This window comes from Haemaphysalis longicornis, unplaced genomic scaffold, assembly GCF_048455015.1.
Source record: "Haemaphysalis longicornis isolate Haplotype H1 unplaced genomic scaffold, Haemaphysalis longicornis Haplotype H1 scaffold_3, whole genome shotgun sequence".
In the NCBI taxonomy this organism is placed as follows: domain Eukaryota; kingdom Metazoa; phylum Arthropoda; class Arachnida; order Ixodida; family Ixodidae; genus Haemaphysalis; species Haemaphysalis longicornis.
Window position 1 is genome coordinate 78,957,387 of NW_027526335.1, and position 26,218 is coordinate 78,983,604.

The 26,218-nt window shown below is 48.9% G+C and overlaps 1 protein-coding gene across 1 annotated transcript in view; it reads right to left on the reverse strand.

The window, feature by feature from the left end:
• Positions 1-5,681: 5,681 nt before the first annotated feature.
• The window catches only part of LOC144174701 (scavenger receptor class B member 1-like), a gene marked incomplete at its 5' end in the record, with an annotated part of 28,897 nt that continues 8,360 nt past the window's right edge, over positions 5,682-26,218 (reverse strand). The window contains 6 exon segments of the mRNA XM_077703528.1: positions 5,682-7,159; positions 7,828-7,964; positions 21,322-21,373; positions 22,952-23,025; positions 23,445-23,563; positions 25,821-25,990. Of these exon segments, the coding sequence (XP_077559654.1) occupies positions 6,946-7,159; positions 7,828-7,964; positions 21,322-21,373; positions 22,952-23,025; positions 23,445-23,563; positions 25,821-25,990 (766 nt within the window).

The window sequence follows — 26,218 nt, forward strand, 5'->3', positions numbered from 1 at the left end:
GCAAATCCCGGCTATCCAAAACGTTCCCTCAAACACACACAGACGCATGCAAAAAATGCGGAAACACTTCCAACTTATTTCATGCAACATGGGCCTGCCCTATCATCTGGCCTTCAGGAAACGCCACCACAAACACGGTCGCGCTATGGGAGCCAGCTCTGGCCAGCACCGAAGTTGGGATTCAGAAGGACTTGACTCTTGGAGCCCGGAAAAGAGCAGAAAAGTCTGGGGCTCCTTCCAGGGCCCTTTCTAGGGGCACCACCCCTAGGACAATCGCGACACCTCCTTTTTCTTTCTTTTTTCTCCTAATAACGTATCTCTCTCTCTCTCTCTCTCTCTCTCTCTCTCTCTCTCTCTCTCTCTCTCTCTCTCTCTCTCTCTCTCTCTCTCTCTCTCTCTCGCCGTCCTCTGGAAGGTCACTGAACCACTTACAATTTCCAAGTCCTATAGTCACCAGTGGCTCCCCTGATTACGGTATGCAACCAATCGCCCGTTTCTACTAGCCGGTAACCCGCTTTTGGGTCGCTGATTGGTTACTATACTGGTGGCCAAACAGTCGCCCACTAATTGCCAGTTGGTGACGTCTCCACCGTGTCCTGAAAGAACACGATAGGAGGAACATGGTGGCGCTTTAATGCAGGTGAGTTTTCATAAAAGAAAATTCATATTGATGTAGAACGTTTATCTTGAGATGGAAACTCGCTTTTAAATAGTTGGTTTGTTATCTTTCTTAATTTGCACGTAATCATGGACCACTGGTCATTAAAAATAAATATAAACAAAAAAGTGAGAGACAGCTTTCTTCTCCGCATTTGTTGTAATGCGTAGCATTCTTTGCAAAGTAAGTAGTGAGTACCCCCCCCCCCCCCTCCTCCCCCGCCTTCCCCAGCCAGGACCGTGTTACGCCCTGAATTTTCCCAAATACACATAATTAGCGGAAGTAACACATTGAATGGTTATAATAGCGTAAATGGAGATAAGTGGTCGAAAAGAATTTTGAAAAATCAAAAGTGATAAAACAGGAAAATACTTCTACAAAAGTGATCTGACGAAATCAAAAACGTGTACATTTCCTCCAAAAACCGAAGACTAAACGATAACAACCCGAAAAAGAGAGTTGGAAATGCGAATAAACAATAGCGAAAACAAGGAAACCGTGTAACGCCCCACATTTCCGCAAGAATTCGTCACTGGCGGAAGTGACACACTTAGTTGAAAAATTAGAGCAAACGGAGATAATTGGTCGAACGTAATTCTAAAAACAACAAAAACAGAAATAATAAAATTTTTACAAAAATGAATTGACGATAGCCGCAATGTGCGCTTAAACAAAAAAAGCCACATTAAACGTTCGAACTACGACTAAAAAAAATAGCGAGAATGATCCAACCCTGCTCTACATTTTGCATTCGCGGGGAAATAAATAACTGGCAAGAAGAAGGAGGAGGGAAAAAAACTTTATTTAAACGCAGCATTAAGCGTCGAGAATGTCCCGGGCCAGGTTCACCAACGCCAACCGGTCCGTGAGCTGCTTTGAGGTTAGCCAAGTCGGCCACGTTGATAGAGGGTGGCGCAGAAAACGTGGAGACTAAATTGCAATGGGCCAGGAGAAAAGTAAAGGCACCTAACCGCTACAATGGCAAAATTTACACCCGTGGCGAAAAGAAAAAGAAAACCTAAAAGCAATAAAATAAGGGTAATGCTTTGTCTACTCAGAGTTAAATATGGTTGTAAAGAGCCCACATTCTAAACAAGCGGAATAAGAATGCTACGCATTAGAAGAGTCTGGATTTCTGCAGATTTTTTAAGAGGGAAGACGCTTACGGTAAAGACGTTTACGACCTGAGGCAGCCACGCTGCTGGATGTCGGGGGCGACGACCCCTGCAGGTGTGTCCCTGGTCTCTTTCGTCCCGACTGCGGGCTGCCGTCGCTTCCGGAATCGCAGCTACGAAAGGGGCGTGCTCGGCAGGAAGAATGGAAGTGGCGGCCTTGCGCCCCTCTCAAAACCTACCAGACCCCTTTGAGGGCGCCTTCGTGGCTTATCTTCCCCCGTGAAGACGATCTGGAGCCCCCGCCGCAGCGGGCGAACCCTGCGGACTTTCTACTGTAATGACTGGAGAGAAGAGGGGCTGTCTCGTCCTGACAGGCAAACCACCATGTAATCCCAATTTAATGAGCTTGTTTATGCCTTTAAAGTTCAGTTTTCTACTTTGTGCAGGGTCTAGGCGCCAGCAAGGCCCGGACGTGTACCCAACACTGTACAACAAGGTTTTTGCACGGGGATACAGAAGTTACCCCTAGGTTCAACGCTCTCTCTCTCTCTCTCTGCAGAGTATTGGTGCACCCGCCGCGGTGGCACAGTGGCTAAAGCGTTTACAAGCCCGAGGGCGCGGGTTCGTCCTGTCCGCGGTGGGTGCTCTTCAGATGGAAGCGAAAAGTGAAAACACCCGTGAGTCGAGATTTCAGGGAACGTTAAAAATCCCAAGGTGGTGGAAATTAATCCGGAGCCATACACTACGACCTGCCTCATAGCCCAGAGGTCAAGTGTAGCTTCGGCGGGAGCCCCTCCCTCACCCCGACAAAAGAAGAATATCGGTGTTTCCACGTTGACGTTGCATGGGGGAGGGGGCTGAACTGTGGGTTGAACTGGCGTGGAGCTTCCGCATAGAAACGAAGAAAATATTTTACCAATCGAGCCGAACCCCAACTTATGTGGAGCTTATTTTCGGAATGAGTCAAATCCACGTCATCAATATTTCTGTAACAGGCGAAAATTTTGTTAGCGTGGCTAAATGCAACGCTGTTAAAGTTGCAACTTCCCCAAGCTGACATGTAGAACATGGGATATAACAGCTTTGACAGCTTTGCATTTAGGTCCTGTCACAAACTTTTGCTTGTCACTGCAATTCTGTTCAGATGAATTTGACTCATTTCGGCAAGAAGCTCCTCATATGTATTTGATGGGTCATATGTATTTGATTTGATCAACCCAAGATACGTATTTCATCATGCAATATAACAAAAAAATGCTTCACTGTTAGCTTTGCAATGTAAGCGAACAGCGGGAATTGTGTGTTGCAATTGCCGTCAATAATCATACACCATATGCCGTTATTGAACTGCCAGGGCTCTCTTTGACGATGACTTTATCAACTTACCCATCTTTGTGACGTTAATTTGTCGGCATGCTGACACCGCGAAGGTAAAGAAAAAAAATCGAATATTCTGCTTCACCTCTCCCTTCTGCAGCTGGTCTAGATCAGGATGAAGCCTGATCACGTGGCTCCAGTGGTTGCCACAGGAAAACGAAGTCACCGCTCTCCTTGTTCCCGTGAAAAAATCTAACGAGACAATCGAACGAAAGCCCCTAGTTAAATATGGGGATGTTAATTAATGCTACAAGCGGTTCAAAGCATGCCATCATATACGCTGCATGGTGAGTAAACTATTTTTCTGCTTGTGCAGGTAGGGCACATTAGGCGTCGTTTCCTTCTTTCTTTAGAAGAGATAGAGCGAGCAGGAAAACGGAGAAGTAAAGTATGGCGAAATTGTGACGGTGACGTGGGGAAGGGGAGGGGGATGTACGCCTACCGAGGCCGTGCCAGACATAAGGTTAATACTACTGGTGCCAGACAAGCTGAGAGGTGGCGACGCGCTGCGACATAACGCTGGGGTAGAGCGCGCGGTCGTGCCACTGGTCGGCGACTTTGGCTAGTTTCGGTTTCGAAAATTGGCGCGATACTAACGGCAGGATGCTGCGGCTGCTCTGGCGTGGCCCAATCCCTTTTCCTCAGCGTTTCTTTCTTTCCACACCGTCAACGCTTCCGTGCCTCCTCACGCATGCGCAACAGCTCACCGGCGCCAATATTTTCTTTTTTATTTTTCTCGGCGCGTACGGCGGGCCAGTTCGGTGTGTGCGTGAGCGAGCCGGCGTGCGAAGGGTTGCGCGGGTTGCCTAAACGCCTCCACGGGCTGAAAGTTTCACTTCATTATAAAATATATTCGAATGCATTGTAAACGTGGGGCCGCGGAGGAAGGACCGTCACCAGTTCTACGCACTCTGTGGTGCAGCAACACAGGGCGAAACAGTTAGGCAAAGTTTTTCATCTTCCCCAAAAGCAACAGGTAAGCAAATTAGCTTTGCACAAGTTATAGTGAATGAAAAAGAATCCGACCGACGGCACTATTGTTTTCACAATACTTCGCGCATGCAACGTGAAGTTAATGAGACATGTCAGTTGTCTTGGAGTGGAAACTAATGTGCAAATATATCCCAGCTATTGCAGGTGCGCGAAGTTTTAATAAAAGTGAACGCGTCTTCTTGCTCGTAAGATGAATTTGTGGGGGCATTGTCGTTTTAAGATTGCCTTATTAATTTCTGAAACGTCGATTCACGTTTCCTATCAATGTATTTTGTTTTGTTTTGTGCAGCATGTCTGAGGCTCGGTTAGGGCCCGAAGTTGAGGACGGTATGATACTTCTTTGGACGTTTCCTCCGGTGACTCTCCTCAACCCTTCCGAAGTCATCACGGCGCACCTGCTCACAAAGGCAAGCTCAACTGTACGCGCTCCTTGCCGTTCACTGCGTACCTACTGCCACGGCGATATGTGGCGTGGAGGTGCTGCGCCCTAACCGCTTTTAAGTGCAGAGAACTTTAGGCGCTTGCCTTGTCGTCCTAGCTCGTAAGCTCGACCCAAGTATATAGAGCAACAAGGCGGCGTCCCAGGGTAACGCTGTTCGCGGCGTACCCCAGAGGCTTCGAAAGCCAAGCGGTTTATATAGTCATAAGCGGTCGAAACTCGTGAAACGCTGGCGCTTGTCGTACATCTTCCCGTTGGTTAGCGCAAAGAAAACTGTAGGTACATTTGAGGAAAAATATACGTAATTAACCGGCAGCGCCACGTTCCTTTAATTAAGGAGGCCCGTTGGGTTGGTTTTTATGATACTAAACGCAAAATGCGGTAGCGCAACGCCGGCGCGTGCGTGGAGAAAAAGCACAAAGAGGACAGAACTCCCGCTGGCGCAGTTTCAGGCAGGGGGCGCGCGAGCACTGCGAAGGCGGGAAATTTGAATTGCATGGGCTGGTAGCAGTAAGCGGATAACGGCGGTACAGCCCATTATGGCGAATCACTGCTCTGCACTTCCGACAGCTTTCACATTGAGTGGAACGGCTTAAATTTTTTTTTTTCCCTGCTCCAACTTGCTCCTAAACGTATATTTGCGGCGAAACTGCTTCCAAGCGTTGTTTCAGTGGTCGCAGTTTAGCAGAGCGTTGTTGCGCAGAGACGCGATTACTTCCCGAGACGCAGCAGCTATGCACCGTCACCGGAAAGACTGAAGTTCGCGCTGCACAAAAGGGAACCACTAAATACCACTTAAAAGTTTTCTCTCAAGTGTAAGACTGTTCACATTCATCCAATTATATCAAGTTTGCAGTATGTTTTTTTTTTTAAGGTAAGTGCGAAAGCAGGTTAACTTACAAAATAGGGGCATTCCTTTTTGGTAGCAGCTGTGTTTTGGAATATTTAACTCATTTTGTCTGTTCTCCTTGCACCGCTGCGGGCTGTGTAGTTGGCAAGCGCTAATCACTTCCTCCCTGCATGTCATGCACTCAGTCGCTGACCACTTCCGAGAAAAATATGCGTGAGACCTTTTTCTTGTAACTGCAGTCGTTACCGCTTCTTCCAGAACACGCCAAAAAGGCAGTGCTTTTATTCCTCGTTACAAAAACATGTGAAGCACTTTGTAGCATACTGAAACATGAGATTCTAAACCTACATGAGAACATATGGATTGGTTATATATTACAAATGAGTCCGAACACACACACAAATAATGTTCCCGTTGTCAAATATATTCAAGGCACCTGAATATATATTTTTTTGGCTGGTATTGGATTTGCTCCATTAAATTAGCTTACTGTTCGAGAGCTCCATATTGTGACAGTGCAATATAGCCCGCGGCTCAATATAAGCTCCTTGAGGCACTTGAAGGCAGTCATACCACAAAACGCCCACAACATTGTTAAGGCACGAGTGATTTGAAAACAGTCTTCCACAGGGACAACATTTGAAGAGCTCCAAAAATAAAATGGCGTGTGGCATAAGATTATCAATTAAAGCTCGCCCTTGTTTTAGACAACACCAACGTTACATTTTTTGCTCATTCATACATTCCAGATTGTTTCGCAGAGTAACAACTACACACCCACAACAGTTATGTCTAGATAATTCAAACTTCAAGCAATAACGATTGACACGTAGGTTAAAGCAACTTGAAACAATAAATGCTGGAGCAACATGATAAGGGTTAAAAAAAGCATTAAATATTCCCTTGCAATTCGTAAGTACAGAAAATCGGTCACCTTCCACACTTGAATGGTACGCTTACAAACAGTGGACATGTACGCTCTGACTATGGGAGCTCCCTGTGAACTCTGGACAAGTCATGTATTTTCTATATTAATTGAGAATCCTGAACCGTGTGCCAGCTCTGCGGACGCCTTGAATGGCCACATTGCACGCTACATCACGCACACGCACACGCACACACGCACGTTTCATTCGCACAAAGAGGTCAAACCAGTGACCTTCGAAAGGCATGACGCTGAAAATAGCCGGAATACCGTCCTTCCAGGCAACCCTGTTTAACATAATGTGGCACAATGGATGATTCGCTGTGAGCCGTTGGGTCAACGGGGCGGAACAACCACAGCATTGGCTGTTCCCCGTTTTCCGCTTCTAGGAAAGAACCTGTCCAGAATGCAATTTTCGCTGGACAGGACTTGAGACATGCGACGACTAGACGTTCCACGTTCTGCTCCCGAACTGCCGAAAAATGTCGCCGCTGAAGACTCGCCACAACCGGCAACACTGAGCAATGAAGCAGTCCCGTGCCCCGCGCACGATGACTGTAGTATGTACACAGGACAGTGGTGCGCGCCCTAGACGACAGTGGATTGAACGGCGAGTAGGGCGTCGGACTCGGGCACGTCATCGCCGTCGGCGTGTGCAGCCCTTGGGAGGGTGCCGTTCTTGGTGTGACCGTTGTTGTTGTCTCGCGTGCCCACGAAGCTGGCACCGTTGAGGTAGAGGCACACCTTCTCTTTGGACGCCTTGCTGGGCTCCGAAACCGTCCGCTGCCGGCTCCTGCGGGACCTGCGAACGGCACCACATTTTATTTCAACCGCGTTATGATGAACGAACGCACATCATCGGCAAATATGACGTCGTCGACGACGCTATCAATTGCAAGCGTGAATCAAAGCTATTTCAGCTGAGTTAGCATTTGAACGAAACTAACTAGCGTAGCTTCGTAAACTTCGAATATGCAGAAGTCTGCACGAATACTGACAACTATACAGAGCACACGTGCCCAGTGCGTGTTCCCTTCAGAATAAAAGCGCCGTGCAAGCAAACTGTCGCCAAGACTACTCGTTATTATCCTTGTCACCAAAATTACTTTGGTGGACTGGTAGGGTACAATGTAAACATGTATGAGGAAACTAATTCCTGTCGTCGGTGATTATGCTCGATCTGGCGAAGGACAAGCACTTGTGACAACCCTGCTTCGAAACACTTCGGGACACTCACGGGGTCTTCAGGGTGGCAAGGTGAACTCGTTTTACACACAGTGCACCGGCGATTGCGTTGGATCCTCTTGGGAGAACATCAAACCACGCTTCGCTTTGGGGGTCTCATCACCTTTGAGGAACACGGACAGGGTCCACGAATTCGGCCATAATGCTTCGCTGTGCCTACATGCACCCATAGCGTGCAGCATAGCAATAGCTAGCTGTCCGATTGAACACGTTGAAGAAGCTTGCCTGAGCAGGGCCACCAGTGACACGAGCACGAGAATAGTGGACGACACAACGAGGAAGATGGCGGCGCATCGGATGAGCATCGGTGCCAGGACTGCTATGCGGACCTTGGTCACGATGTGGTCCTTTGCTTCCGCCACCTGCAAAACGAGCAGAAATCATTGTTAAAGTTAAAGCCACAGGAAAACCGGCCGCCCCCGCTTTAATTTCGTTACGAACGCTTGTTGGGTCGGTTTTTACGATAGTAAGCAACACTCTTAACAAAAAAGCTCGTAAAAGGGTAGTAACGGCTGTATATACTAATTCCTTACGGAGTTTACTACCCCCCAGAACAGTACGTAGGTCCTACCACTAAGTGTGGAACCGAGACCGTGCACTTAGTAACTGCTGCTGGTTTGATACTAACATTCACTGAAGTAACAAATTCTATTAATTATTGAACATAATAACTACAGCACTAAGTGTGGAACCGAGACCGTGCACTTAGTAACTGCTGCTGGTTTGATACTAACATTCCCTGAAGTAACAAATTCTATTAATAATTGAACATAATAACTACAGCACTTTTTTAACACCAAATCACTATTAAAAACTTTTTGCAAATCCACATGCTGTCTTGTATATTCTCACATTAAAATGCATAATTCTAAAATTATCGCTAAAATATTTCATTTTACGACAAGCCCACCGACTCTCTCAGGGGACTTTCCGCTGCTAGCTAAATGCATTTCTAAGGTAACTAAGTAATACTCGCTCTCCACGCGCTGAATGGCGGAGCTCAGCCATTATCTTGAGCGCTGTGACGTTCTTTCTTTTCCTGCGGGCACTCCGCGTATCTCCGATCACAAGCCAGTCCTAGCAACTCTAAACCTTGGCGACTGTATGCCACGTCAGCAGTTGTGGCGGATGGACGAGAGTTTGCTGACAGATGAGGTCAGTGTAGCCGCGTTAAGGGATGCGCTTCGTCCACCGCGCCGCGACTCGACGAACCCACTACCGTGGGATGAGTTAAAGTCCGGCTGGCGCGAGGTGTTGGTCCGGGAGGGGAGAGCGCGTAAAGGCCGCATCACGGCCGCCCTCAACGATACACTGTGGAGGCTTCGGATCGTCAAAAGGGGTGGCGCTTTAACCTTCACCATGCGTGACTACGTCAATGTATTGAGAGCGCGATATGAACATCTGTTACGGCAGTCCTCTCGCGCTGCTAGTCGTGCCCAGTTTCTAGGCCGGCCAGTTTCAGACCCATCCGTGTTACGGTACGTCAAATCAGGCTCCCTTGACGGACCAGGATTGGCTCAAGTGCCAGAGGTTATGTTGCCGGACGGCTCAAAAAGTGCTAATAGCGACGACATTTGTGAGGTGTTCACGGCACATTTTTCTCGCCTCCTCACCTCAGAGAATACGTTGCGGGATGCATTCTTTGAGGAACGCCTAGCGTCTTTTTGTGGAGCGCTGCCACAGGTACCCCATGACATGGCGAGCAGGCTTTGTGCGCCGGTTTCGCAAGAGGAGCTGCACGATTGCGTCAGACGCCTAAACGGCGCATCAGCGGCGGGCCCTGACGGCATCCCTGCAAGGTTCTACAAGACCTTTTTTTCCGTTGTTGGGGGCGCGCTTCTCGCCATGGTGAACGGCTTTCTTCTTCATGGAGAGCGGCCGGAATCCTTTCGTGAGGGTCGTGTCGTACTGATAGCGAAGCCAGGAGGGAGCCCTTCGGACCCAGGTGCCTACAGGCCTATCACGCTCCTCAACACTGATTATAAGATTGTTGCGTCCATTTTAGCCCGCCGAATGAGCCATGTACTCCCGTGCATACTAAGCTGCGCGCAAACGTGCAGCGTGCCGGGCCGGTCAATTTTTTCATCCTTAGCCCTGACCCGCGACCTATTTGACTTCGCATCGAGAACCGGCATTTCCGGTTGTTTCATATCGGTCGATCAGGTGAAAGCTTTCGACAGAGTGGAGCACCGGTACATGCTCGGTGTCTTAGGTCTCTACGGTTTCCCGTCGGAGTATATATCTTGCCTTCGGCTAGCTTACTCGAACGTAACCGCCCGGCTGCTTGTCAATGGCCGCCTCAGTGAGCGCTTCACAGTTACGCGCGGGATCAGGCAGGGTTGTCCCTGGTCCCCCTCGCTCTTTGCCCTATGCCTGGACCCCCTTCTGCGTCGCGTGGCAGCGTGTCCTTCCATCCGCGGCTTCCCGCTGCCCGGTCAAGGTCAGATTAAGGTCTCTGCATATGCGGACGATGTGTCCCTTTTTCTCCGGGATGAGGACAGCTACCGAGCGTTTACACGGCTTTTTTTGGAGTATGGTGAGCTGTCTGGATCCCGGCTGAATAAGGGCAAAAGCAAAGCGCTACGATTTGGGTCGCTTGCCAGTGACCTTGCTGGAGACGTACAGTGGGTGAGGAAAGTCCGGGTGCTAGGTGTAGTCTTCCATGGCTCTGGAGAAGTTGCTCGTGAGACGTGGAAGGGTTTGTTAGACACGGCTGACAAACGTATAAACATAGCGTCGACTTTCAAGCTGTCTCTCTCTGAGAGGAGCTATATCATTAAGTCGTGCGTGTCAGCGGCGTTCTTTTACGTGGCGAGGGTAGCTCGACCACCTCGTGATATAACTCGTCGGCTGGCCACAAAATTCGGGTCATTTTTCTGGGCTAGCAAGACCGCGTCAGTTGCGCGCGCTTTGCTGCGTCTGCCCCGCAGCATGGGGGGTTTTAGCTTGCCATGCCTGAACACGATGTCAAGTGTTCTAGCGTTACGCGGTGTGTGGGAACTAGTAGATGATGATGAGTACCCGGGGCAGGCTCTGCTTCGCTACTTCTTGGGTACTGCTCGCTTGTTGTTTTATGATGAGCCCATTACCGGACCTACAGCCGTGCAGCCGCCAGCTTTCTACAGGTACGTTGCTAAAACACTTAGAGGCTTTCAGTCGGCCAACCCAGATTTGGATATTAGAGCTTCATCTGCGACTGATATATGCGAGAAATTGGCTATTGGGCAACTGAATGATCGGCAAAAGGAGAAGTCTCGCGGGGCGCGCTGGCAACAGTTAACGTCAGCGGTGCTTCCTGCAGACGTTCGTGATTTCGGGTGGCTGCGGGGCTGGAGGGCCCTGCCGACGTGTGACCGCCTTGCAGCATTTGGTGTGGTTCGCTCTTCCCGGTGCCCGCAATGCGGACGCACTGAGACGCTAGAGCATGCTCTTTTTGAGTGTCGTGTGGCCGCCACATTCTGGGTTTTACTCAGCAGAATGTTTGAGCTTAGGCTGGGAGCCCACACGAAATCGAAAGACCCATTTGTCAGCTTTCTGCTGTGTGTGGGTGCCTTTGTTGTGTGGCGCCAGCGAGGTGTAGCCGCCTTGCAGGCACGACCACAGCGTGCCATGTATCCCCTGTTGTGGCGTGTTCGAAAAATGGCCATAGAGCATCTGCAGCATGAGCTGGTGGCGCTGGGTGAAGAATCTTTTCTCATGCGTTGGTCTACTCGCTTCATCAAGGTTGCCAATAACACCGTGCAATGGTGTGTCGTGCCTTATTAATAAGGTGAAACTTGCGTGCTGAAAGGAGTTGTATGTTTGAGGCCAAGGCGCAGTTTAGGCAGCCTGGCTGCGCATGCATCTCTGTACGGACATAGAACGGATGTGTGTGAACTGCTGTGGTTTTTATGTTCACTCCCACGCGTGAACTATGGTGTCTGAGTCTCGTGCCTCGGACATTATTGTAAAGGACCTTCGGTGCGGTGTACTAGTTGTTTTGTGAACTTCCGTGATCTTCACTTCCTTTTCCTCTGTGGCACATTACGTAAATCCTGTGCTCTGTCGACCCGTGTAGTAGCTAACTACAGCGGGTCCTAGCTGTAACCTGTGTTTAATAAATTCTCTTTATGTGTATGTGAACGTGGAAAAGCGTAACCACGAGTGTTTTGTACCTGCTTTTGTTACAGGAGAAAAATAAAAAAATCACGCCATATCCATGGAATGAATGATGATAAGTGGGGCGAAGCTCGAGAGGGGGAGATCATCGGTAACCGTAACTCTCCCGTGAAAGTTCGCCCATTACATCATTATGAAAGACGTAAGACTGTGCGTACATTGTACAAATAAACTTTTATTTTATTCTTGTTCGTTTGTTGTTGTTGTTGTAGGGTTCGTGAGGCTGCAAGCAAGCGCTCGTATCGGCAGGCAGGGGGCGCTTGCGTCGCTTGCCTCGATCGGACGTGCTTCGCCAAGCTCCGCCAACTTTTCAAGTGTTGAGCTGAAACTCCCTCCCAGAGCCCTTAAAACCAGTGCCCGTGTGCGTCGGAAGATGTAAGGAACGGCTGGACATCAGTTTTTCGGACTTTCCTGCGTTTTCCTGGACGCAATTTCCACTTTTTTGGGGACCACGCCGGGGTTAGGCCTAACGACCAGGCCTACCCGCAACCAGCCACTTGACCCACGCCTGCAGCCGCGGCCATGGAGGTCGTAGTGCAGGGAGAGGATATCGACCCTTCCGAACTCAACCAAGTCGGCTGGGAAGTAATACGACAACGGCAACGCGCCTATCAACACGCCAAAAGTGAGTCTTCTCGAATTCCCCCAACAAACAATGCACCCGGCCGCAACGGGGCCCGAAACCGACCTGCCCGCCGTGGCCCGCCGGCATCGCCGCTCCCCGAGGATGACATTAAAATCGTCCTACGCCCAAGAGGAGGACTCGACCTCGGATCAGTGCCCCAGGCCACACTGGCCGATGCTATCTTTCAAGAAGCATGTATTGCCCAAAACATGGTCGATCAGATACGGGTTCACCGAACGCCGAACTAGTTGCTCATCAGCACCCCCGCTGAGGAGAGGGCTCAAAAATACGCCTCCATTCAATCCCTAAGCATCAAAGATCGACGATACGAGATGGCCGCACACGTCTCAGCCCCAGCCAACACCGTCTCTGGAGTCATATTCAATATCCCCGAAGACGACTCTCCTGAAGACATTTTCCGCAGCGTCACCAACTACAACCCCGACCTGCAAATCCTGTCTGCAAAACGCCTCGGAACCTCCAGCATGGCACAGGTTCTATTCAATGGCACCCGAGTCCCTTTCTGGATCAGGTACAGAGCAGCCACTTACCGGTGCAAGCCCCTTAAACGCAAGACGGAGGCCTGCACAGCTTGTTGGCAACCCGGTCATCGACAAGACGTCTGCCCCAATGCAAGGCCAGCGCCAAGGTGCAACACCTGCGGGACACCCAACGCCGCTGCAGACCATACGTGCATCCCGAAGTGCATTGTGTGTGATGGCCCGCACGTCACTGGATCAGCGGACTGCCCGCGACGATTTCAACCCCGCCGGCAACCCCAGACCTACGCCCAGGCGGCCATTGCAGGCCACGACCAGCACGACGCCAACACCACCCACCAAGAACGCCCCAAGAGATCTGAGTACAACCAAACAAAAGAAACCGGAAACACGAGTAACCAGAAACAAGACAGCTCGCAACAACAGAAGAAAGCACCGAATGAACGACCCCCGAACAAGCAGCCGGGTAGCGACAAGGTGAGCAGCCCCAGTGCCTCCTCTCACTGCTTACGCCAAAGCTCTCAAACATCCGCCCCCCTCCCTCCAGAGCTAGTCAAGGAGCTGGCTAACATAAAAGCGGAGTTAGCGCTTCTTAGACAAGAAAACTACACTCTGCGACAAGAAAATAAGGTGCTGAAATCGCAGCTTGAAAACCGCCCCCAGGGAGACTTAGATACTAACCCCCCTGCCTCTAAGCGTAGAGCTGTAGATGACTCCCCAGAAAATGGGGTAGAGGAACCTATGGAGGATGACGACGTAGATAAAAGAATTACCATCCTAGAAAAGAGCTTAACCTCAGTAAGAAAGACCTTTCATGAACAAAAGAACGAATTACAGTCCAACATGACCGCCATGCAGGCTAGCATAGAAGCTCTCCGAAATGAGTTGCACATGTTCATGAGTAACGTCGTGCAAAACATAAGCACCTCCACAGGGCTCGTACCTCAAACAGGACTTCAAACGGGACTTCAACATGGATCCGCAACCCAATAACAAAACCTGCTCAGTTAGAATCTGGCAGTGGAACTGTAGAGGTTTCGCAAAGAAAAGGTGCAATCTCCAGTTACTCATTCAATCAGTCAAAATTCCGCCAGATGTCATAGCCCTACAAGAGACGGGCAAAGCAGTCAAACTGCCCGGTTATAAAGCCTTCCAAAGCGATAGAGATCACAAAACAGCAGTACTTATTCAACGTAATATCCCGGCCAGCAGGACTCAATTCGACAGTGTAGAAATATCTCACGATTTCATAACGATTCTGCCCACTAAAAGAGGAGCCGCAAAGCTCTTCATTCTAAACGTGTACAGTAATCCCAAAGCGCAACACCATCTATTTAACCTTCTCTTCTCGTTAGCCAGACGAGAGGCGGGTCCCAACACTTTGGTGGTACTAGGAGACTTCAATGCCCCACATACAGCATGGGGATACTCCAAATGCACGAAAAAAGGCAACGACCTCTGGAATCAGGCGCAAATTCATCACTTCACAATAGAAACAGAACCAAATACCCCAACCAGGATAGGTAACAGCGTACAGAAAGACTCCACCCCAGACCTTACTTTCACTCTACACGCCAAACAGGTCAGGTGGAAAACCACGGATGAATCACTTGGAAGCGACCATTTTATAATACAGATAGACCTTGAGCTCACTCACGCCATCAAGAAAACTCATCAAGAACAACACCTCACCGATTGGCACGAGTTCAGAAATGTCAGGGGATCCCGGCGGGATGAGCAAAACACACAAAACCCCCCAGACCTCCACAACTGGGTCAAACAACTGGTTAAGGATGTGAAATCAGTCACTCAAGCGACGGACCCAGAAATTCCCGCGAAAACAGTGGACACACACCTTCAACGCCTATGGGAAGCATTCAAAAGCGTTCAAAAAAGGTGGAGGAAAAATAAACACAATCGAAAACTACGCCGAAAACTTGCTGATTTAGAATCCGCCATCCAAAAACACGCTCTTCAACTCTCACAGAACCAATGGGACGAAATTTGCGACCGAATGCAAGGGAACCTGGGAATGAAACGTACCTGGCAACTGCTCAAACACCTGTTGGACCCCAGCAATTCGAAAACAGACCAGGCCCACCGACTCACCCACATCATACAAAACTTCACTGGCTCGGACACAGACCTTATTAATCGCATCAAAGATACGTACCTTCCCAAGACCACCAACGACCTCATCCCCCCATACACGGGCACAGACAACCCGAGCATGGACAGGGACATTACCGAAGCAGAGGTTAGGGCAGCCATACTCAAACTACGACTTGGCTCAGCCCCGGGGCCTGATCAAATCACCAATAAGATGTTAAGAAATTTAGACGACGACTCGATAGTCGAGATCACCAGCTACTTTAACAAATACTGGACACGGGGCACACTACCGCATTCATGGAGACACGCCAAAATAACATTTATACCCAAGCCCGGTAAACCCCTCTCTCTTGAACACCTGCGACCTATATCCCTCACGTCGTGTTTGGGAAAACTGCTTGAACACGTGATACACGCAAGGCTAGTCACTCACTTGCAAACGACGAGCTCTATACCACATACTATGATTGGATTTAGGGCGGGGCTTTCCACGCAGGACATTCTTCTCCAAATCTCGCACGAAATCATAACCCCTAGCAACAACCTCGACACAGCAGCCATCCTAGCACTCGATCTAATAAAAGCATTCGACAACGTATCCCACTCAGCCATTATGCGAGGACTTAGTTCAGTAAACCCAGGCCATCGCACATACAATTACATACGGAGCTTCCTAACCGATAGAACGGCAATTTTGCAAATTGGAGGAGTTACATCAGACACGGTAGAACTCCAGGCTAGAGGGACACCCCAAGGAGCAGTTTTGTCGCCCTTGCTATTCAATCTGGCCGTACTAGAAATCCCCCAACGACTTGACCAAATTCCGAACCTTAGATACAGTTTATACGCCGACGACATCACCTTGTGGGTCAAAGGCGGAAGTGACGCAGAAATAGAACAAACCTTGCAGGAAGGAGTGCAAGAGGTGGTAACAGGAGCCGAGAAGGCAGGATTAACATGTTCTCCTAGCAAATCCGAATTGCTTCTTCTGACCCCCAAGACACGTTGCAAAGTATCCCCCAACATCAAAGTCCACATAGGGGATGATCCAATACCAGAAGTCTCCACGCTCAAAATTCTAGGAATGCTCATCCAAAACAACAGAGCAAATGGCATGTCGCCCAAACGATAGGCCTTATCAGTAGAATCTCCAACCGCCGGAAAGGCCTACGTGAATGCGAAAGAATCCGGCTAATTCAATCATTCGTCATTAGCAGAATCACATACTCCCTACCGTACTTGCAACCCTCTAAAACCGAATTGCAAAAAGTCAATACACTAATTAGGAAGGCATACAAATCGGCGCTTCAGCTCCCTCTAAGCACTTCCACTGCCAGATTCGAGAGCTTAGGGGTACACAATACTGCCGAAGAGCTTATAGAAGCTCACATATCGAACCAAATAGCTCGCTTGTCTAAAACCCCAACTGGAAACCACATTCTCAAACAACTTAAAATCAACCAGATCAATAATACGGAAGACAGGTTCCCCCTACCCCCTGAAATTCACAAAAATCTGACTGTCAAACCGATCCCCAGAAATATGCATCCTATATACCACGCCAAACGTAGAGAGCAGAGGGCGAAGGCTCTACAGCAACGATTTCCCACCAAAGTGGAAACAATCTATGTGGACGCGGCAGAATATAGGCATCGTGCCGCATTCGCAATAGCAGTAACCAACGACCCCCAAAAACCTCCCCTTAACTCCCTAACTCTTCTCACTTCCAACCCTGCAACTGCGGAAGAGGCGGCTATAGCCCTAGCGCTCGTACAAAGGCCAACCCCTACAACCATAATCTCCGATTCTAAGACGGCCATCCAAAATTTTGCCGCAGGCCTATTATCGCCGCAGGCAACCAAAATTATCCAACATCACCCACCACAATCCCCAGTAGAACTCGTATGGGCTCCGGCGCACGCTGGCCTGGAGGGTAACGAGGCCGCCCACAGTATGGCTCGAGGGCTTACTATCCGAGCCGGGGCGAGCACGTTCCCCTACCATGGTGCCAGATCCGCCAGAGACAGAATGGTCTCATATAAAGAAACAACCATGCACTACCGCCTCTCCCGCAGAAAACTCCCCTCAGCCAACGTGCTGCTGACACCTGCACAAGAGCACACGTGGAGACTCCTCCAAACGAACACCTTTCCGAACCCAGCCAAGCTCCACCTCATCCACCCTTCCCTTTACCTTTCACCAAACTGTAAAGCATGCGGAGCCCTCGCCACCCTTCCCCACATCATATGGGGATGCATCAAAGACCCTTTCCCCCCCATTTTCTCCAATGAGCAGTGGGAGGAGGCGCTGGCGAGCTCAGACCAGGAGGTCCAACTCTCCCTGGTCACTAGAGCCGCCGACGTCGCTGCCCGGCACAAACCGGCAGCCACAACCGCCTTCTAACCGCGCAAGCTCAATAAAGTGCTTTCTCTCTCTCTCTCTCGGCAGGCAAACCCCGATGCAGTGAGAGCTCGCGAGGCGGCTGCAAAACAAGCGAGCTCAGCCCGAAGCGCGGTTCAAGCGCGACTTTCTAGACGAGATGCTTCGGCCTCTCTTTCGCGCACGGCGGGATCCTGTCGGCGAGCGCGCGCTGCCGCCGCCCTGCGCGCCCTCCGCTCCGCAGCCTTGTCAACAACCACCTCCTCCATCCGGTGACTCGTTGCGAAAGAGGAAGCGCGTCAACAGCGATTGCCTTTTATAGTGTCAGTCACGTGCGAGTGACGTCATCATGACGTCACTCACACCAGCGCCACCTGCGAGTGAGTCATCGAACTAGGCGGTCACGTACCATGAGACACAAGGGATGGACAGACCCACGGCTTTAGGAGCTTCGCCCCTAAAATTCCTTGGTATCCCATTGGTTTTCTTGCTCAATTCAGTTGTTGATTGTCCACGTGTGATATGTGCGTGGTGAATGTGTCCAAGTCGCGCTGCGCACTCAGCAGATCCACATCGTTACGCGTAGCTTTTTACTAGGTCATGCATGACCAGTTAGTAAAAGCAACTAAGTACCTAGTCAATACCTGGGACAAGTAACTGGTTAGTGTTCTGTTAGTAAGTGCGCCGACCTTTTTTTTAAGAGTGAATAACAGCGGCCGCGCAAGAAAAAAATGGCGCGTTCGAAATGACGCAAAACAGCTCCAGTATACGAAATTAAAGCAAGCAAAAAAAGAACAGAACTCCCGCTGGCGCCGCTTCAGGTAGGGTGTGCGAGCACTGTGAAGGAGGGAATCTGAATTGCCTATTCATCAAGAGAGGGGGTGAGACAGGGCGGCGAAGAGCGTGATGAATGGTATAGCAGTGAGCGCATAACGGCGCCACCGCTCATTATGGCGAATCACTTCTCTGCACTGCCGACAGCTTTTACGGTGGAACGGCTTTAATTTTATTAATGTTTTTCTCGTGTGTCTCTGTCTTTACTTGCCTTTTCTTTCTTTATTTTCTCGCGCTCTTTGGGAGTTTTTTGTTTGTTTGTTTGTTTGTTTGCTTCCAGCCAGTGGGAAGTAATGTGCACGAGACTGGACAGGAAGACACCAGCAAAAGCGTCGGTCCGGGAACCATTTGAAGTATAGAAGACACCACCAGGAGTTCAGTAAGCCAGAATCTGGAATGTGGGGCCCACCGCTACATGGGGCAGGCTTCAATTCACCTTCAACTGCCCTGAATTTGCCTGCCCCGCTCTCCATCCTGGCATTCACCCCATTCCCCTCTACCCCACCCCTTATTTATGAAACCAGTCTTTCGTGTCCGGGACACCATGTGATATATTTTTTCTTCAGTTCAGATGGAAGAAGGTTTTTGGGGCCTTTTGGTATTCTTCCTGTGGCAAGACTCAATAGTGCTCTCTTGGAGTCGGTTATTTTATCAGATTTCTGCTTGTTTTTTCGCCGAGTCGAATTTCCATTAAAGTCAGCATTTGGGCAGAACAGTATGCCCATATATAACACACGCACACGCACATTCGCGCACACGCACACTTATAACGTACTCGAAAGTGCAGCGAAAAGTGGTCGTTATATCAGCAGTTCGTTGTATATGGATTCGCCCTTTAAACGCGCGCAAATTAGCTAACATGTCGAACAACCACTTCGGTGACAAGTTAAGCCTTCGGCTCGCTTACAAATGAACCTGTGTTTGCGTCGAACCTACCGCTACCGGCACAATGCCCGCGAAGAAATTCCTTCGAACGTCTTGAAAATATCGACTCGCCGTAATGCCTTCGATAGATATCAATTGCGCCAGGCTCAGCGTACCGGGTGCTGCGTCGCTTAGGCCGGAGAAGAGCGGAGTTCGAAAGTTTGAATTTCATCACGATTCGTTATCAGCAACTGCGCGAACACAGTGTCGGCGAACTGCGATCTCTAGAGATGGCGGCTAAGTAACCACCAGCGCTTTTTGCAGCGCGCGGTGACGCGTTCGCGTCGACTCGGGCAGCATGAAGATCGACACCGGCGATAGCAGCGCTTGAGCGGCAGATGATACGGAGTGGCTTACAATGTTCATTCATAGCATCTTGCAAGTGCTTAAGCTTCGAAATTGTTCAGACTTAATTACCTTTACTGTGGCACGCAATTAAGGCTGCTAATTACAACAATAACAACAAATTTAACGACATCTAAAGAAAAAACAATGACTGTAGGACAAAATAAGTTTATCTTTTACAATAAACAAATCAGGTAAAATGTACGCCGATATCTGAAGTTCATGTGCGGATGTTAAAGGCTATGCTTTCGCTGGTTGATCGCCAGGCTTCACGCTCCCTCCATTTTTTCTTCCTCACTGCCACACTGTCTCTGGAGAAATGCCCGTACAGTGAGTGACCTCAGTCGCGATGTCCGATAATCTCCAGGTGGTGGTCACCGGCCTAAGATATCTTCGTCGCGATTAAACTGAAGCGGTGAACGCACCAGCACGCCGCCTCTCTCATGCTTTAAGGACTGTTGATTTCTTTTTTTCACTTCGTATGCGTCGTATTTTTACCGTGACCGTGTCGGAAGTGTTGGTAGTAAAAGTGGGACGCTTTGGAAAACGCTCGGTATATCTAAACGCGTTTCATTGGGTAGCATAGAAAAGTCGTAAGTGCACCGAAATATGGTCGTTATAACCGATACAGCGTTATACCTGGGATTGTTACAAGTGGGTTCGACCATGTGTGTGTGTTTACACGCACGCACACACACACACACACATATATCTATATATGTGTATATATATATATATATATATATATATATATATATATATATATATATATATATATATATATATATATTCATACATATTCAGAACGATAGGTTGGCAGTCAACAACGCCAAAGGAGGCATAGGGGTGTTAGGAGCGTGTTTTTCTTTCTTTCTTACGAATAATAAAAAAATATTAACTTCACTAACCGTAGTAAAAAAAAGAGCCTAACAACACGACTATGCCTCCTTTGGCGTTGTAGACTGCCGACCTATCTTTCTGTATTTCCTCAACGAGCTCCTCATTTCCTAACTAACTAAATATATATATATATATATATATAAGAAAACTTCGAGCAAGGTAGGCGAGGGTTTGCCCTGATGAAGGCAAGTCTCTTTGCTGAAACTTTGGCAACAATCGTGGTTTCCACCTTGTTCAAAGTTTTCTTTCCTTTTGTGCTCTACCATCTTCCAAGTTTTATTGCTCCCTATATATATATATATATATATATATATATATATTGTGAGCATCCTTGGGCAATCTACCGGCACGGGTTGGCACAGTCGGTCTTGGTGGAGGATCATCGGACCAGAGTTACTCAATATAGACTATAGACTATATCCAGTAACTCTGCATCGGACTGCCATCAGTGCTTCGTCTTCATCTGTACATTATCATCATCATTAGCGAACGTGCTCTAGCACTTCGTCCTCATCTCTGTGAATACTCATCATCATGGTGTGTAATCGGGCGTTCCCTGCTCGCGCCTCCGAATAAACGGTCGCCCCGAACATCGGCCTCTCCGGTGAACCTTGTCCTCTCAAGATATATATATATATATATATATATATAATTTTTATTATTACCAGTGTTGTGACAAAATGGCATTTTTAAACGTTGCCGCTGCTGAGTTCACAACTGTAGCTTGAGTTCACATCGAGCCTTCACTAGACATAGCAGCCTTTTCTTTTGCCGGGCATCGAAAAGCGTAAAGTTCATACGCAGCATGCGTTGGTCAATTAGTCAAAAAGAAAAGAAAAGAAACCGAACAAAGATCTCACCACTACAAGCCAATCCTAATAGTTAAAAAACAGTAGTTGAGGGAGCTTCCAAAGTAGAGTAGGAGTAGCCCTGAACACTTACCACTTCTTGCCAGAAAAGCGGCAGGATTGTGTAACCAAGCTCAGAGGATGACCTGTATAAAATGAGAACAAAAAAGGTTTACGTTGTATAGCACCTTTCTAAAATTTTCCTCTCACGTTCCACAGACATAACGCGCCTGAACAAAATGCAGGCCCAGCGTTATTGGCTGCAGCTGCCGCTAGAAAGGAACGCTGGACGCAACAAACGCATTGCAGTGGATATGCAAAACCTCTTCCCGCATGTTTGAAAGGTACCGTTAGCAGCAGACTCTTGCTAGCTATCTTCCCATGACGCCACATCCGTAGCTGCCAGAAACGAACGAGGGGGCCTTATTTCTAGTACTAGCCCACAGCTGCGTTCTTTCACCAATTAAGGCTCTGTTGAAGGCGGTCCTTGTAATTAGCGTTTACGTACACGAATAATACTGTCATTGTGCCGCTAATGTTAAATCCTGCTAATACGGGGCTGCAACTCTACTCGCTGAGTCTTGTTGATACTTACCATACTGTGTGTGTAAAAGCACGTGTAACTTCTTTACAGCTGGGCTATCAAAGTCAGTGCTCTTTGAAGAGGCCTCGGCTATGTATACCTTGTTTGTTGAAAGCTTGTTGAAAGACCGTGGCGGTGTTATAAGAGCATCGTCATAAGCTTGTTAATTCCATGTCACTGAGTACAACATTAATTCCATATCACTGAGTACAACATTGTCAAAGTGGTAGCAGCCGGTTTCCCGAACAATCATCGGTGAGAGTATGCTCACATCGAAGGCAACATTGACATTGATATGCTTTGACTAAAGATGAATCCAACCTGGGAGAAGCTGTTTTTAACATAAGAAGACAGTCGCAAACGAAAAATTGCAACCAAAAGTCTTTTTCGTCACTCGCTATAAGATTTATCACCTGCTCCCAGCTGGCAAACAGGATGCGTTGGGTACTGGAAGCACACCAAAAATCATCAACCAACTGATCAGACAAAACTTCCGGCCTCGAGTTCTCGCTTCCAGATGCCCCGGTGCCGTGAAAAATATCCCCCAATACCAGTAACTTCTGTTGCTTTTCTGCGGAGAAACTTCGAACGCATCGAAGATTAAAAAACAACACTAATCTACGCAAATAACCTGCTATTGTACCATAAACATCCCCTCGACGTTTAACAGCGTTGTGCCTGAACCCAGCGCCAAATGCACTACTTTATGACCAGTAGGCAAGCTTAGTTACGCATCACTTATTGTGTCGGTGGAGGTGTCTGTCATGCTCAGCCCGCGAAAAGTAAAACAGGTAGATCAAAGCTTACACCATTTATCATAGCTTCTGACCATACTCAAGACCGGGTAATACCATTCGATTGCAATAAAGCCCCCCCCCCCTTTCCCCGCCAATTCGGCGTCTGCTTAGCATGCGTAGCTCGGATCCTCGCGCCGAAGGCCAGATTTGGTCAAGTTGTGTACACGAACATTTCACCCCCTTACGCACAGCGCCCTACACGTTGCTATACTAAGAACTGGGCTAACAAAACCTGGGCACGTAGTTTACAATTCTACTTAACACTGGTTCACTATTTCCCGCGGACCGGCTGTTTCCCAGTAATTAGTAAAATTCTACTGAGCAGCTCTAAAATGAAGTCTTACCAGAAATCCGGAACTTGTTTCAGGAGCACGTTCAACTGAAGTCGGGCCCTGGCGGAAACTGCCGCCCCAGTTGTCTGAAATTCGGTTAAAAAACATCGAGCCAGAGGAAAAGCTGAATGGGGAAAGCTTTCGCTACAGGGCATATTGTCGGCACCAACGGCCGTTACCACGACGATCCGAAAACGATCGTCTGACATGCATTTCAAGTGCTCGCGAATGCCAATCGTATCAGAGCCTGCACCCCTTTCATTCCCGAAAAATGCATGCTTTGGCATGCTTCAAAAGAGCCTGAAATGTCGTTAACATTACAGGTAATCGATGTCATCTTTTGCGCGAAGGAGAATAAACAGATTTGCAACGTAAAAGAAATTGAATCTCGTGCAATACAGAGCCAGGATTCATGCAACTTATTAAGACGGATCATTCTTTAGCTACCTCCACAGGGACACAATAGACCCGGATTTTCTAAGCTGACAGGAAGGCCGTGGGTTACCGGCTCGCTGTCGATGTAAAAAAGGTGCCGGTCCTTGTCCGGATACAAGCCGTCCACCCCGGTGAACAGAGAGGAACTGCCGTACAAGAAGTGCGGGAGCGACAAGATGATCGGCGCACCTGCGGGAAGCGGCGTGTAACCAACAAGTCTCCGTCAGTTTTACACACACTGCTTGAACAAATTAACTAATTGCAGTTTCCATTACTCTGATAATTCAATTACAGCTATTACCACAATCATCCATGAGTGCTTGATGGTAATGCGTTACTTAACTGATTATGCGGTTTAAAACGCCGACGCTACACAGGCGAGGAGGCGCGCCGTACTGCTGGTCTCTGGATTAATTTTGACCAGCTGGGGTTTTTAACGTGCGCCGAAATCTCGAACACACGGGCGTTTTGCTTCGCGCCTCCATCAGAAAAGCGGCCGCCGCTGCCGGAAATCGAACCCACGTCCTTGGGCTCAGCAGCACAACGCATGTAGCCACTGAGCCACCGCGGCAGGTGGTGAGACCTTATTCTTTACACTATACTTTTCCTTACAACTCGAACTATGTCTTGCCCTTTCTACTTTATCTAGGCGTCAGGAAAACTTGTCTTCCAATGCTTGTATCGGTCAATTTCAAAAGTTTGTCGGGAAAGCGTGCGCCAGATACTCTTACCCTGGAAGTTGTCATGATACGAACATCCTGGGACAGGCACAGTTTTGCGAACCGTGGCACTTCCGTAACCGAATATAATAAAAAAAAGAGGAAAGTGCGATTCTTTTACACGAGGGTGGACTCACTAAATTATCCAACTTAAGCACAACGGCGCAGTCTAAGTGCCTATATATATGCTACGCTCAGAAACGGTGCCAAACCGTCAAGAAAATTGATTGTGGTTGAGAAATAACGTTTTTCGCTCCGAGAGCACGCGTAGTGAGCGCGCGCATTATTGCACTGTAAGACAAAACGCAGACGGTGCTCGGCGCAGTCGCCTGTCGCGCAGTGAACTCGGATATGCAGCCTGCGCCTCCTCATCTCTCCGCATCCCCAACTCTTCCCAGGAACGATCCAGCGATTTGGTGCTTTCTCTCCAGAACAGCACAAGGCGTCGGCTTGACCTTGGCTAAGCTTTAAGGTCAGATTGACGGAACAAGGGGTTTTTCGTTCTGTACCTGGAGTTTCAAAGCTTTCGCTCTAAAACAACGGCTGTTGGAAACTACTGCGAAGGCTGCTAGAAAGCTCTAGCCACTGGCGGGTACACAGCATAAGAAGGAGGCAAAGGCCTTTCCCGAAATTTTTGGGGGGAAGCCAGAGAGGGAAAGTGTACGGACGAAGCCGGTGCCTGCCCGCGTCATCCAGAAACGAGCCGCGATAATTATTTTTCGTCGCAATCTATGCACCACGCTTACGTGACTTCGATATCTGCAATCAACACGACGATCAGCCATTTTGCGATACCTCGGGAAAAAAAAAAAGCGAACAAAATAGTGGGAAAGTTATTTATGGTATGCTCACCTCCTCCGAAAACCCTTTTAAAATTTGATAAATGTCCTCCAGGTTTTGATTTCATTTTCCTTTTTTCACTTTCACTCCTGTCATGCTCACCGTGCTTTTCTTTCGGGGAAGGCATAAAAGTACTTGGGACCCAAAGCGGTGGATAACGTTAACCGAGGGAGGCAGCAAGATGGGACGAGGGGAGGGAGAATGTAGGTGAGTGAAGAGGGGGAAGAAAGGGAGGAGAGAGGGATAGTGGGACAGGAGGACGGGAAATATAGCGTAGCGGGAGGGGAGAGCATGTGTACAAGGGGCGGAGTGGGCGGGGAATGATGAGGCGAGATTGGGGAAAGGGAGAAAAAAGAGAGGCGGGATGCACAAGGTGGATGGGGAAGGAGAGGATAATGGGGGGAGACCATGCGGGAGAGCGTGAGGGCAATGGGAAAAGGGAAGGGCACATTTGGAGCGAGGGAAGGTGCATGGAGGGTAAGGGGCGTGGAAGAACATAAGAGGGAGGGCAAGATGGAGTGACTTGAGGGGGAGATAAGAGGGAGAGAGGAAGCAGGATAGAAGGGGGAAGTTTGGGGAAACAGAAGTATATAATGAGAGGTCGGAGAGGGTAAGAGGTGCGGAATGGAGGCAGTGAGAGCTAGGAGGGGATAAGCAAGACAGTTACGTCACGGGAACGACAGTACGCTATCGTCTTTCCACGTCATTTGAAATAGCTTTAACGGATACGCCGCCAACTCTTCGAGTTGTACAAATTCTCCGTGCCACAGTAAGAGGACATCTCCAAGCTCCTTGAGCTGGGAGGGCTGGCAGACGTGACAGAGCATGGCCAACGCGGGCTTTAACCGACACTGACGTAATGGTTCACACCACAGAGCACGGCTCACCTTCCTGGAGGGGTCCGAGGTCCGCGACACCCGAAGGCAAGTAGCTGCGGGCCGCGTTGTAGCAGGCGTTCTCGGGCGACGCCGCGTCGAAGGCGTCCGAGGTGAGAGCGAACCGCCGCGTGCTCAGGCTGCTCACCTTGGTGTCGGCCACGTGGTGCAGGGTGAAGGCGCTGCGCGAGGGAACGAACGGACGTGAGCAAGCTGATGCGAATATGGACGAAACTGAATGCGTAGAACTCAGATATTTATCGCTTACACCGAACAGTTTGAACAACCCTTTGAAAATGTTGTTGCAGTCATTGTGCAACGACTATATCGAACGAGTTTCCGATATCCTTCTAGCTTGATATATCCATGTTAAAGTACGTGCACACTAGCGTCGAACTTGCCGTCGGCAG